This window comes from Balaenoptera musculus, chromosome 13 (assembly GCF_009873245.2).
Source record: "Balaenoptera musculus isolate JJ_BM4_2016_0621 chromosome 13, mBalMus1.pri.v3, whole genome shotgun sequence".
Taxonomy (NCBI): Eukaryota; Metazoa; Chordata; class Mammalia; order Artiodactyla; family Balaenopteridae; genus Balaenoptera; species Balaenoptera musculus.
Genome location: NC_045797.1, coordinates 11,599,735 through 11,613,477, shown reverse-complemented (window position 1 = coordinate 11,613,477; position 13,743 = coordinate 11,599,735). Strand labels below are relative to the sequence as shown.

General features: G+C 48.3%; 1 protein-coding gene and 1 non-coding gene across 2 annotated transcripts in view; one reads left to right on the top strand and one right to left on the bottom strand.

The window, feature by feature from the left end:
• Positions 1–13,743, bottom strand: part of MERTK (MER proto-oncogene, tyrosine kinase) — a 146,641-nt gene that overhangs the window by 106,284 nt on the left and 26,614 nt on the right. The window contains exon 2 of the mRNA XM_036873782.1: positions 10,849–11,710. Within this exon, the coding sequence (XP_036729677.1) occupies positions 10,849–11,710 (862 nt within the window). The remainder of the gene's footprint in view (positions 1–10,848; positions 11,711–13,743) is intronic.
• Positions 925–1,059, top strand: LOC118906564. The gene has a single exon (XR_005022544.1). It is a non-coding gene; the product is annotated as a small nucleolar RNA SNORA70 (small nucleolar RNA).

The window sequence follows — 13,743 nt, the reverse complement described above, 5'->3', positions numbered from 1 at the left end:
TTTCGAAACAAAGAAAATTATCAGAGACAGTAAGACACATTATGTAATGATAAGAGTCAATCTATCAAGAAGACATAGCAGTCTTAAATGAGTATGCACTAAAGCAAAGAGCTTCAAAATATGTGAAGCAAAAACCGACAGAACTGAAAGGAGACATAAACAAATCAACAGTTATAATTGGAGACTTCCAACAACTCTCTTTCAACAATCAATCAAAGGACTAGGCACAAAATAAGCAAGGATAAAGAAGAACTTGATGAGATTGCCAATGAAAAGAATCTAGACTACATTTATAGAACATTCCACCCAACAACAGCAGAATACACATTCTTTCCAAATGACGATATAAACCAAGAAAAACCATTATCTTGAGCCATAAAGCAAATCTCAACGAATTTAAAAGATCTAAAAATCATACAGTTTATACTCTCTGATTACAATGGAAATAATTATAAATTAATAACAGAAGGTAACAAGAAATTTTCCAAATACTTGCAAACTAAATGTCTAAATAATCTATGGATCAAAGGTGAAGTCTCAAGGGAAATTTTTAAAAAAATACATTGAACTGAATGAAAATGAAATTACAATGTATCAAAATATGTGGCACACAGTTGACACAGTTTTGAGGGGAAATTTTATTTAGTAGTCTAATCTCATAACATAGAGAAAGAAGAGCAAAGCAAACCCAAAACAAGCAGAAGGAAGAAAATAAATATAGGAAATGCACTGAAAAAAGAAAAGCAACAGAGCAAATCAATGAAACAAAGAGCTGGTTGTTTGAAAAGATCAATAAAATTGATAAATCTCTAGCAAGACTGACAAAGAAAAAAAGAAGATAAAAATTACTAATATCAGGAATGAAACAGGGAATATCACTATAGACTCTGAAGACATCAAAAGTATAATAATTAAATACTATGTTTGCAGCCAACTAAGCCCACCATGCTCTCTTCCCCATGGGAGCCCAGTGTGCAGTGGCTGCAAACAGCAGCCTCCTCGGAAGTACATGCAGCCTGTTGCCTGTATGGGCTGCTCTAAGGGACCCTGGAGACAGCCCTTTGCTGTGGACATTCATGTTTGGCATGCTAAACCCAATCTAGGCTCCAGACAGGTATGCACGGTGCCTTTGGAAAGCCCCAGGGCACAGTGGCCAGTGTCCACACTGGCCAGGTCATAATGTCCATCCACATCAAGTTGCAGAACAAGGAGCACGTGATTGATGCCCTGCGCAGGGCCAAGTTCAAGTTCCCTGGCCACCAGAAAATCCACATCCCCAAGAAATGGGGATTTACTAAATTTAATGAGGATGAATTTCAAAATATGGTGACAGAAAAGTGGCTCATCCCGGATGCCTGTGGGGTCAAATACGTCTCTAATAGTGGAAATCGAGTTTAATCACCAATGCCCAATGATTTAAACAATCATGCTTGTGTAATAAAATCCCACATAAAAGGCTTAAACAACAAGGTTTGAGGAGCTTCTGAGTTGGTGATGAGCTGGGAGGGCGGTACACCGGAGGGGGCATGGAAGCCCTGAGCCCCTTCCCACGTTATCTTGCCCTATGTGTCTCTTCCATTTGGCTGTTCCTGAGTTGTATCATTTATAATGAAACAGTAATCGTAAGTATAGCGTTTTTCTAAGTGCTGTGAATCATTCTAGCGAAGTATCAAAGCTGAGGGGGAGAGGAGGCCATGAGAATTCTGAATTTATAGCCAGCTGGGCAGAAGTGTGGGCAGCCTGGACACTCCATTTGAGCTGGTGTCTGAAGTGGGCGCTGGGGGGGCAGGCAGTCTTACGGGATTGAGCCCTTAACCTGTGGAGTCTCTGCTCACTCTAGGTAGTTCGTGTCAAAACTGAACTGAATGGTAGGACTCCCAGTTGATGTCCCCTTTGGTGGAGCCGCTGAAGCGAGGTTTTCTGTAACGTGCAAACAAATGTAAACCCCAAGGACATGGTAACACTACAGTGTTACCAATATAATTATGCGTGATCAAAGGATAGAGAGATGAGTGGGAATTAAAACACCGAATGGCGGGGAGGGGCTAGTGCTTTTGTCCAGGGGGAGGGGAGCAAGGGGATGAGACTAGAGAGGGGAGCAGTGGGGGGGCTTCAACTGTACTGCTCATGTCTGATTTCTGATGCTGAGTGGTGAGTACAGAGGTGAATTTTATTCCTGTATATTCTTTTGCGTATCCTAAATATTTCATCACAAGATTTGAGTATGTAAATAAAAGAGTAGGTAAGAAAAAAAAAAATGTAATGGTAAAAAGAGAAAGATAGGCCTTTCTTCACCTGATAAGAATGATGGGATCCCTCACTGAATCCTTCTTCCACCCGTAGGTCCCAAAATCATAATGTTGCAGGAAAAAGAGTGGGGCACAAGAGGATGGTCTCAGGCGAGTCCCTGGGATGGGCCGCCAAGTGTGGGTTCTTGGCTTCACGCAGGAAAGAATTCAAGAGTGAGCGATAGTAAAGTGAAAGAAGGTTTATTCAGGGAGAAACGCACTCCATAGACAAAAGTGTGGGCCATCTCAGAAGGCAAGAGGTGCTAGGGTATGGGGGTTGCTGGTTTTTATAGGGGTGGGTAATTTCATAGGCTAATGAGTGGGAGGATTATTGCAACTATTTTGGGGAAGGTGCAGATTTCCAGGAATTGGGTCACTGCCCACTTTTTGACCTTTTATGGTTGACCTGGGAACTGTCATGGCTCCTGTGGGTGTGTCATTTGGCTGATGTATTACCATGAGTGTATAATGAGGCTCAAAGTCTAGTGGAAGTCGACTCGCCTGCCATCTTGGACCTGGTTGGTTCTAACCAGTTTATGTCATGTCCTCCAGGGCTATGTCATTCTTTTAAAGGTTGTGTGCCCTGCCCGCTTCCTGTCTCAGTAAGAGCACTTGGCTTGAGGAATCATCCAGCCTCACAGTTTTCACCCTAGTCCAAGACTTGCTGTCTTCCCTGGATAAACATAACTATTTTATTCTTACCCTCAGTGGCCAGGTTCTGATACATGCCCCTGGGGGGACGGGTCCAGGGAGTGGTGTGAGGCTCTGCACCCCTCCTCAAGAATCAGACACACTGGATCCATGGAGTGTAACAAGAGATGTGGCACACGACGGCCTGGACCCACGCAGGACAGGGTCACACCCCAAAGATTGAGTCCATAGGTCCTGGGTGGGACCTGGGCTTCTGTATTTTGAAAATGCTTCCTAGTTGACTTTCTCCTTGTCCTTGCAGCCAAAATGCTTTGGAGCTTTACATTCTACAATTTATTTTATAAAATAGTTCTAAATTACTAAATATTAAATTATATCATAATATTGAATAATTAGACTTTTTTTGTTGTTTGTTTTTGTATGTGTGAATATACATCTTTTATTTGTCTTGGATATCCACCTAAGAGTGGAATTGCTGGGCCATATAGTAACTTCATGTTTAACCTTTTAAGAAACTGCCAAACTGTTTCCAAAGAGGCCGCTCCCTTTTACATTCCCAACGACAGTACGTGAACGTTTCAATTTCTCCAAATCCTTGCCAACATGTTATTGGCCTTTTGTTGTTGTTGTTGTTGTTGTTATTCCCATCCTAATGTGTATAAAGTGATATCTCACTTATTTCCTCTCTAGTTTTTATTATTTACTTCCTTCTGCTTGCTTTGGGTTTAGTTTATTCTTCTTTTTCTAGTTTCTTATGGTGGAAGTTTAGGTTATTGATTTGAGAGCTATCTTCTTTTCCAATATCAGTGTTTACAGCTATAAATTTCCCTCTTAGCACTGCATTAGATGCATACCATAAGTCCATAAGTTTTGCTGTGTTTTCATTTTCATTCACCTCAGAATATTTTCTAACTTTCTTTGTGATTTCTTCTTTGACCCATTCATTATTTAGTAGTGTTGTTCAATTTCTACGTTTGTGATTTCTTAAATTTCTTCCATTGTTAATTTTTAACTTCATTCCACGTGTTCAGAAAACACACTTTGTCTGATTTAAATCCTTTTAAATGTATTGAGACTTAATTTGTGACCTAACATATTGTCATTTGTTTGGGCAGGTCCAGTATCCTCAGAAATACACCTCCGTGTTTCCAGACTATTCTATTGCCCCAGATAGAGCTGGAGGGGGTCCTTCATGGGGACACAGCCCAGGCAGCAGGGAAGGGCAACTTCCCACAGTAAAGAAGCCACTGGTATGACTTATTTTTAAGAGATACCCCGCGCTGCCGCTGGCCCCACTTCTGGGCTGATGCCTGCACTCCTTTTGCCAGCGTCAGGCGCAGGGCTGGGGTCTGGCGGCGTCACACTCATGGAAGGCACCATGTCTGAACCTCACGACGAGAAAACATCCCAGCCCACTTGTCTCCTTCAGATGCAATCCATTTTTTGCCCACCAGGGGCCCCAGAAGCACCTATCTGCAACCCGCCCCCCACGCGGGTTTAATCAACGGAGATGTGGAGTTTCAGAAAGGCGAAGCATCACACCCCAGCTGCCCCTGCACGTTGAAACTGGGATGAGGACTTACATCTTCAGACTCTCAAAGTGGTTATTATTCTTTTTTAACATAATGCTTCAGATCTCATGCTAAATCTAAGAGCTTCTTTTTTTCTTTGTCCCCAAACTTTCAAAGAACGTTGTTTTCATCCACAAATCTTCGAATCGTGTGCCAGAGTTGGAAAAAGGCTTACAGGCTGCTTTCACTTCCTGCGTGGAGGCAGCCTGCCCTGAACTGCGGCGAGTGGAAAACGGGCCTCCAAAGACAGGCCACCCTTGGGAGCCCATGAATATTCATCACTTCGCTGTGCATTCACTAAGTAGCGCAGGGACAGAAAAGTACTTTCAGCAAGTTTGAGTCTATGTTCTAATATCCTCCACGAAGACAGCCTGTCCTTACTGGTAAAAAGATCATTTTCTAAAACGATAATGAAGTCAGTCTTCTATTAGTAGCTTTAAAAAGCCCCACGGCTTAACAATAGTAAAAACAATCTCGTCTCCAAAATAAACAAGGCTTTCCTTTGTATGTCCAAGGAGAGGCAGGACCAGAGCTCAGGCGTCTACTGGCCCTGAATGCCGTGGTAGCTAGAGCACCCAACCCCACCCCGTGCCCCAAAAAGCAGACTACAAAGAAAAGGGATCTGTCAGACAGTGTTTGCCTGATTGTCGAGCGCCAGCCTGAGACCTAAATTGTGAGGATGGGCCCCCTCCCCGACCGAGTGAGCTGGGGCAGAGCTCTAACCCCATGATGATCAGATCCCGCTGGGCCCTTGGCTGGCTCCCCAGAAGCTAGACAACACCTTCGAAGGGATCGACTGGGAAAAATCCAGAAGACACCGTTAATGACTGCAGACAAGGAGAAACATACAAGCATAAAATTTGGTGCCACAAATATCTATGCATTGCTATTATGAAATGCAATGGTTTTTCTCCAAGCGTAAGTCTCTCAAACATGCTTAGCTTTCGGTGTAAAACTTCTCATATATGATATTGGTCCAAACATAAAGTCAACATCTGTCTCCTCTCTCTCTTTTTCTCCCTCTCCCCTCTGCCCTGCTCCTTCCCCCACCCCTGCCACCCCCAAGACTCGTGGAAAATCCATTTTATCATTAAGTGAAAGAAGCACTAACAGTGGATGAAATGGACAAAAGGATGAAATAAAATGGTTTAGAATGGAGTGCAGGTTTCTCAACAAACTCTTGAAGACATACTATCTTTCCTTCACTTTAAAACACCAGGACCTAAGGAGGTGACCTGGATGTGGCAGCTAGGCCAGGCCTACTGGATACTGCTGGCTGGCAGAGGCCCAGACAGAGTGGGAATGGCAAGGCAACCAAGAAGGGAGGGCTGCCCAGCTGCTCCAGGTGCTGGAGGGGCCAGGCTTCCAGGCCTCACAAAATTGGGGAAGACCTGGGCCCTCACTGTGGTTAAAAATCTTCCATACACTTCAATAGCCACACTTCAGACAAAGAAAAGCAAGGCCCAGGAAGGAGAAAGTGCTGGGTTGGTAGGTACTCTCGGTATTCTTGCTCTCCAAAGACGGGCTGCAGGATCCTCCTGCCAGGCTGCATTTTCAGCATTTTAGCTGGAGGCAGCAGGGCTGGAACAAGGAACAAGATAGGGAACAAGTTACCTCTGGGTCAGGGGTTAGCAAATGCCCAGAGTGTGGGATGCAGAGGAGTCTGGGCCTTTCCCAGGGTACCTGGGGGCTCGCTTACACCTGTTACCAAACAGGAAGCATCTGGAAGCCAGGAGTGCACCTGGGCCTCCCTGTCTGGTCTATCTGCTACAAGACTACCTGCACACACCCACTCAGACACAGAACGTCATGGAAGAAACAAAGTCTCATTCTCTAGCCATTGCAGCCGGAAGACTGCATTTGGCGAACCTAGTTTTAGCTGGAAAAAAGGAAAGGAATTATCTGGATGTTTACACTCAAACAACCCCCCAAAAAATTACGAAACCAAAACAAAACCACACCCACTTTAGAGTAGAGTGATGTGGGAAAAGCTGAGCAGGAATTGGACTTCATTTTTATACCTTCCTGAGAGGCACATGACAGGAAGCGATTCCTGGACTAAGTTAAGTCTGAATTCAACAAGTGAGGGTGATGGGGGGGTGAGGAGGGGAGTGGTCAGGACAGGCCCTGCCTCATCTGAGGTGACAAGCGTGGGTTTTGCTAGCAGAACTACTAGGAAACAGTCCCACAGAGCAAGGACTTCAGCGTTCCGGGATGGACACCCTCAGCCCCTCCACCAGAGTGCTCTGAACAGTGGGGGATGGCCCACAGGTCCGCCCTCATATTTCAAGTTGCAATTTAGGGCATATTTCAGTGAGAAAAGAAGAAACTTTTCCCCCAATACCTTTTGTTTAAGAAAAACAATTACCGCAAAATTTGAGTTGAGAAGGGAAAGGAAGCATGGGTAATAATGGCTAACAGTTTTGAAGCATTTACCATGTGACATTGGCTCATTCATCCTTCCATAAATAACAAAGAGTCCCACAGGACCGGTGAGGAAACTGAGGTCCTGAGGGTTAGTCACTGCCCCAGGGCTCCCCAGAGGCCAGCTAGGCAGGACAGGAAGCCCAGCCCGCTGGCCACTCAGCCCGTGAGCTGCAGCCCCTGTTAATTTTCATTCCAAGCCCTAGAAACACACAGGGTGAACCCGCTTTTTTCAGGTTTTATAATGATTAACTTCCTGCTGAGATGCATCCCAACCAGAGCCATGTGCTTTGGTTTAAGATTAAACTAGTAACAACAGGCCAGAGTCAAGGCACTCGGGACCCCAATGACCTGGGAATCGGGCAATTTGCCCTGGGCAAGGAGCTGTTAAAACTGTGTCTTTAACCTGAAAAATTAGCTTTTGACTTTTTTTTAAAGTTGGGATCCTTAAGAGACTATAAAATACGTTAATCTTGCTGTATTGGCCTTAATATAGTCCAAAAATCTACCCTAACATTTCTAGTAAGGAAATCACTTTGGCATCACAGTGAAATGAAAGATTGTTTTCTAGCAACCAAGCCCCAAGCACAAGGTCATGGGAGCTGCAGCACTTGTTTCTGGAAAAGCCAGTAGGAAGAGAGAAGCGGGAGGAACACACGGTGAGACCTGCAGAGGCCTGGGTCTTTGATACCATCCGCAGATACTGAGCACCTGAAATGAACATCATGCTCGGAAAGTAAAGAGGAACCCATCAGGTGGCAGTAGTGTTATTTCATGGAGTGCGTGCGTATAACTTTGGCAGCAGTGGCAGTGAAGGAAGGCCTCTCTGGGAGAACATCTGAGCTGAGACCCAAACGACTAGAAAGAGCCAGTGTGCAGAGATCTTGGGGAAATGATTCCAGCCAAAGGGAACATCCACAGCAAAAGCGCCGGAGACGTGCCGCTCCAGCCACAAGGGGGGAGTAACTGGAAATGAGTCAAAAAGGGAGAGGGAGGCCCCTGAGTCCTTGCCAACTCTGGTAAAGAAGGGAGGCCACTGGAGGATGTCAGACAAGGGGACAACCCAGCCCGATTCATCTTCAAAGTCTCATTCTGGCCATTATGTGGGAAGCGGAGGGTCTGCATGTGTTCATTTCCAGGCCGTGGAACCCATTTAAACCAAGGTCCGGCCTCAGCCTCTCTACCTGGCGGCATGTTCCCAATTCACCGGCACCTAAAGATGCAACCTGTTGGTAACCAGCTCTGACTGGCAACCCACTGGCCCTGCTCCTAGAATAACCTGGAAATTATTTCTAAAAATAAGACTGAAAAAATAATTATTCTCAATTTGAAAAACCCTAACCCTAACTTTAAGGAAGTGGATCAGAGTAAGTTTTGAAAAATTACTTATTTTTGAAATGTGCCCTGCTTACTTCCACAAAGCATTTGAGTCCATTGATACAAAGCCCATAAGCAACTAGACATCTTAAAGTTCTTTCTGGGAAAATGTTGACAATATATTGTAATGTGGTGACAGCTTCAGTTTGGGAGAGAAACGCTAACACTGAAGAGTTTTAAAAGCCCAATTAGTTCTAAGGGCTGAGTTTAGGGGCAAGCATGGCTTCATCAACGGCTAGGTCCTTGCAATGCCTTCGCTTTTATCCACTTCTGTATTTCTTGACCTCTAGCTTCTCCTGGGCCCTCTAGAGCTACCCTTTGCCTGATTTGCTGCTCACTGGCACCCCCATCAGAGACGGAACAGAAAGGAAGGATTGGTGAGCCCAGAAACGCCCCTGGTTCAGCAGTTTCAGTTCTGTGTGTGTTTGTCTTTGTGGGAGGGTGTTTGTGTGTATGGGGTGGGGGTGAGGGGTAGGAAGGATTCCAGGGTTAAAGTGATGCGTAATTATCCATTCCTCTACAGTGTAGAGTCTAAACACACATTCACACCCTGTCTCTCTCTCCCCTCTGCTGCCTGGTGAGCAAACCACTTGAAACCACAACATGCAATATGAAAATCGTAAAACTAGGGCTTCCCTGGTGGTGCAGTGGTTGAGAATCTGCCTGCTAATGCAGGGGACACGGGTTCGAGCCCTGGTCTGGGAAGCTCCCACATGCCGCGGAGCAACTAGGCCCATGAGCCACAACTACTGAGCCTGCGCGTCTGGAGCCTGTGCTCCGCAACAAGAGACGCCGTGATAGTGAGAGGCCCGGGCACCGCGATGAAGAGTGGCCCCCACTTGCCGCAACTAGAGAAAGCCCTCGCACAGAAACAAAGACCCAACACAGCCATAAATAAATAAATTAGAAAATATTTTTTAAAAAAATTGTAAAACTAGACAAGGGGTCCAATTTCCATTTCTAATCTCTTCCTACAGCACTCTTACTTCTGCTCTAATTTGGCCAGGGAGAATCCCATTCTTCCAGCTTTTCACAAAGTAAAATGTAACACTGTCAGACATCTCACAGGTAAATTCAAGATGAAAAGCAAAAGGTAGGAAAAGAAACACTGGAGAAACTTTTCATTCTTCCCGCTGGGTGGATTTTAACAGACCTTTTATGATTATCTGCCTAAACTGATTACTGGCTACAAAAGGTTTTTTATTACAGCTTTTTAAAAAAATCAGAAAAACACTCCATTTAAAAAATGTCTTCCACCAGAACTACTGTTTCTATTACTTTTCCCATAATTTTCACCACATTCACTACGTCCAAGACTACTGTTAATGGCCAGCCTTCCCTAGTAGCAAAATATAACAGATTTGCAGCAGATTATGAAAAATGGATCTGGCAGAAATGCTGAGGAATTTTTGAGGGTTTGGTGGAGGGCTGGGGGTAAAGAACAGAGTTGCTTTAATTCTTTGCTTGGTTTAGGTTTCGGATGTTTGCTTCAAATTGCTACGTTGCCCCAAATTATAAATTGCGTATGTTATTTAATGTGTGCACTGCTTAAGAATTTCTTATTTGAGCAACTGAGCTTTCCAATGAAAACTTCACAGAGAAAAAATCTGAAGTAAACTGTTTAACTATAAACTGAACTTTCCAGGTACTCTTAAAAAACATCTTTGACTATAATAGGTGAAAGCTAACCTTTTAGTTAAGGAAAATGCCTGAGATGTGTTTATTCAGTATAAAGCCTGGTTAAATTTCTTCCAGCTTCCTTAAGCAATGCATCAGCGACTAAACTTCTAACCCGTTAATCACTTACCCTCCAAACAAGCTGCTGATGCAGAATGGGACCTGCCCTCCCTTGCCACCACTTACCCATCCAGTACTGCATGGGTAAAAGTACTTATACTGGAATGCCTGGCAGAGTCGAGATAAACCTAGACGCTGACCAAGCACGTTAGATTCTGTTCAGCAGTAACAGGGGTGAAAAGAATGCTTCCCCTTTTTCCGGGGTCCCACGCTCCCAGGGTGTCCCTGCTAATGTTTGCCCATGAGGGCCCGGGGGAGCAGCCGGACGACAGTCCCTCCCGGTCGCACTCTGGCCTTGGTGGATCTTAGCACCGGGGACTGCGACCCCCAACTCCCGCAGCCTGCTGGTCTCCGGTTCACTCGGGGGGTGATGGGGTCTGCGGCTCCCAGAACTCCCGCCAGAGCCTGAGTCCAACCACGCAACCATTGTCCAGGGAAGAGTTTTCGGCGCCATTCCCCTCTGCCGAAAATTTCAGGACTTGCAGCGCGCCCGGCCAGAGCTCTGTTTCCCTCCTGGAGGTTAAGGGGAGCCCTCGGTGCCACCCCTCCCCGGCTCCACTGCGACGCGCGCCCACGACCAGCCTGGGTGCCGGGACAGTGCGTGGGTGGGAGCCCCTGCGCCTCAGCACCCGGCCGGGTGGGAGGAGGTGTCTGCAAACTTGCCAGCTGCTGGGTGCGCCCGAGTCGGCGAGCTCCCGGCCCCCGCGCCCGGCCCCCGGCCCCCGGCCCCTTGCACTCACCTCCCCTCCACAGCGCGGGGAGGAAAAGAGCCACGGCAGGAGCGGCAGCAGGGCCCGCCCCATCCCGGGGCCGCGGAACTGGAAATTCTCTGTGGACCGACGGACAGATGGACGTCCAGAACCTGCAGCGTCGCCGGCCAAGCGCGCCCGCGAAGCAGCCCAGTCTCGGCGGCCCCAGGAGCCAGCGCCGAAGTGGCGGAGCCGAGCCGCTGCGGGTGGAGCCGAGGGCTGGAGGGGGCGGGACACGGGCCGAGTCCGAGCGGACCGAGCCAGTCGGGGAGGGGAGGGGGGGAGTGCGGGAAGGAGGCCGGAGAGGAGAGCCGCGGAGGGGGAGGAAGGGACGGGGCTGGACCGGAGGGGCGGGGAGAGGCGGGCCGAGGCGGGCCTCGGGTCGAGCCTGGGCAGACGGGATGGGGGGGCGGGGGCTGAAGAGAGGGGAGGGAGGTGGGGACCATAAAGGGGAGGGGCGGCCGGAGGTGGGGAGGAGAAAGGGGCCCTGGCTCTGGGCTGTCTCGACGTCCAACACGTGCAGGTGGGAGGGACAGAGGGAGGAGATTGGGTTGGGCGGGGTGAGCGGCGGGCCCCCGAGGCGGCCACCAGACGTAAAACAAGGCGCCTGCAGCCTGGGGACTGCGGTGGTCCCGCAGTCTCGGCTCTGCGGACACAAAACCCAGGCCGCAACGCTCCCAGAGACCAAGGCCACCGTGGCGGCGCTCCCTGCTGAGCGCCGCATCCATCCGCTCCCGGCCGAGCGCCCCCTGGGTACCCGGCCAAAGGGGTGAGACCAGCCTCGGCGTCGAGGAGCTCACCGCCTCCTGGGGAAGAACTCTTCGCTGTGCCCCCGAGTCCAAGAGAGGTGATGCTCACGGAGGGAGACGAACGTCAATGAAAAAAGTGCAGAGCGTGAGTGGAAAGAGGCAGCCCCGAAACGACAAAGTGTGGAGGAGCCAGGAAGGCAGACGCAGAGAAAGTTAACCGTGAAAGAAATGTCAGCCACTTTTACTAATAATCGCAACAATAACTTACATATATATGTATATATACACTTTCTTTAAGGAAACATTTTTATAGTCTATGTGTTTTAATGTGATCCTTTGACAACATGAGCCATTCCTCTGCTTAAAACCGGACAGTGGTTCCCGCTTTCTCTCTGCATAAGACCCACAGTCCTGCCTTGTGGCCTTCAAGGTCCTACACGACCTGGTCCCTTTTCTTCTCTGACCTCATCTCCTTACTCCGCCTCCATTTATGCTGCTTTGTGGTCCAGCAGTCCCTGACCCCTAGGCTGGTCACTTGGGCTAGATTTGGCTGTAAGGAGGCAACCAGCCCACATGGATTTAAGTTAAGTTGTCACTTGCACTGACAGCAAAAGCAGTCAGCACGATGTCAGCTCCTGGCGTCCCTAGTCCCATAGGATGACACCAAGCCCGAGGGGCCAGGTGAACAGACATGAGGAGTGGGTGGCTTTGCTGCTGAGCAGCCGACTCTAAAGTACAGCTGAGCAGTTTCATGGACTTTCACAGGTGGCTGCTGCTGTGTCCTTGGGGGCAGGGAGAGGCATGGAGGGAAGGCGTGGAAACACCTTGCTCAACTGAAAGCCTGGAGAAGGAAGAGAAACAGGCACGCCTTGAGAGCGAGATATGAAACTGCCTACAGCAGCTGCTCACCAAGCTCACCTCCCCCTGCGGCAGGAGGGATCACGGGACAGTCCCGCAAGACCTGGGTAAGACTGCAGTCAAGGCTCGCCTGCACGCCTATGTGGAGATGTGCAAGGTCGCCAGGCCATCTCAGCAGAGCCCTTGTTCTCCTGCAGTGTCCTTGCTGCTGCTCATATACACCAGGCTCTCTTCCACCGCGGGTTTTTTTTTTTTTTTAATTTATTTATTATTTATGGCTGTGTTGGGTCTTCGTTTCTGCGCAAGGGCTTTCTCCAGTTGCGGCAAGCGGGGGCCACTCTTCATCGCGGTGCGCGGGCCTCTCACTATCGCGGCCTCTCTTGTTGTGGAGCACAGGCTCCAGACGCGCAGGCTCAGTAATTGTGGCTCACGGGCCTAGTTGCTCCGCGGCATGTGGGATCTTCCCAGACCAGGGCTCGAACCCGTGTCCCCTGCATTAGCAGGCAGATTCTCAACCACTGCGCCACCAGGGAAGCCCCCACCGTGGGGTTTTGCATCGACTGTTCCCTCTGCCTGGAATGCTCTTCCCCCAGACTCGCCCCCCTTGGTTAATTCTCCTCCTTCAGGTCTTTGCTAAGTCTCACGTTCCTGACGAGGCCCACCTAGTATAAAACTGTCTAATTATTTATTCCTGTGTGATCTACAACCCCAAACCCAGTGGGGGTAAACAGCAGCCACTGTATTAGATTCACAGATTGTGTGGGTCAGAGATTTAGATGGGGCACAAGGAAGATGGTTTGTCTTTCCTCTTCCATCTCTGCTGGGATGTTAGGCTCAATGACTGGGGACTAGAATGATTGGAAACAGGGGTCAGCAAACTATAGCGTGTGGGCCTATCGTCTGTGTTTGCAAATAAGCATTATTGGAACACAGCCATTCACTGTGTGTTGTCCATGGCTGCTTCTGTGCTGTAATAGCAGAGTTGAGTAGTTGTGACAGAGATCAGAGGGCCCACGAAGCCACACGATCTGGCCCTTTGCAGAGGCTGGCCAACCCCTGATCTAAAGGCCTGTTTCCTCACATAGCTAGCACTTAACACTGGGATGACTCAAAAGACCAGGGCTGCAGACCAGAGCACCTAAACAAGGCTTCTCCATGGTGGCCTTGGTGTAGTTGGAAGTCTTACATGGAGGCTCAGGGCTCCAAGAGTGAACATTCATTCCAGTGAACAAGGTAGAAGCTGCATGGCCTTTCATGACCTAGCCCAGAGGTCACCCCA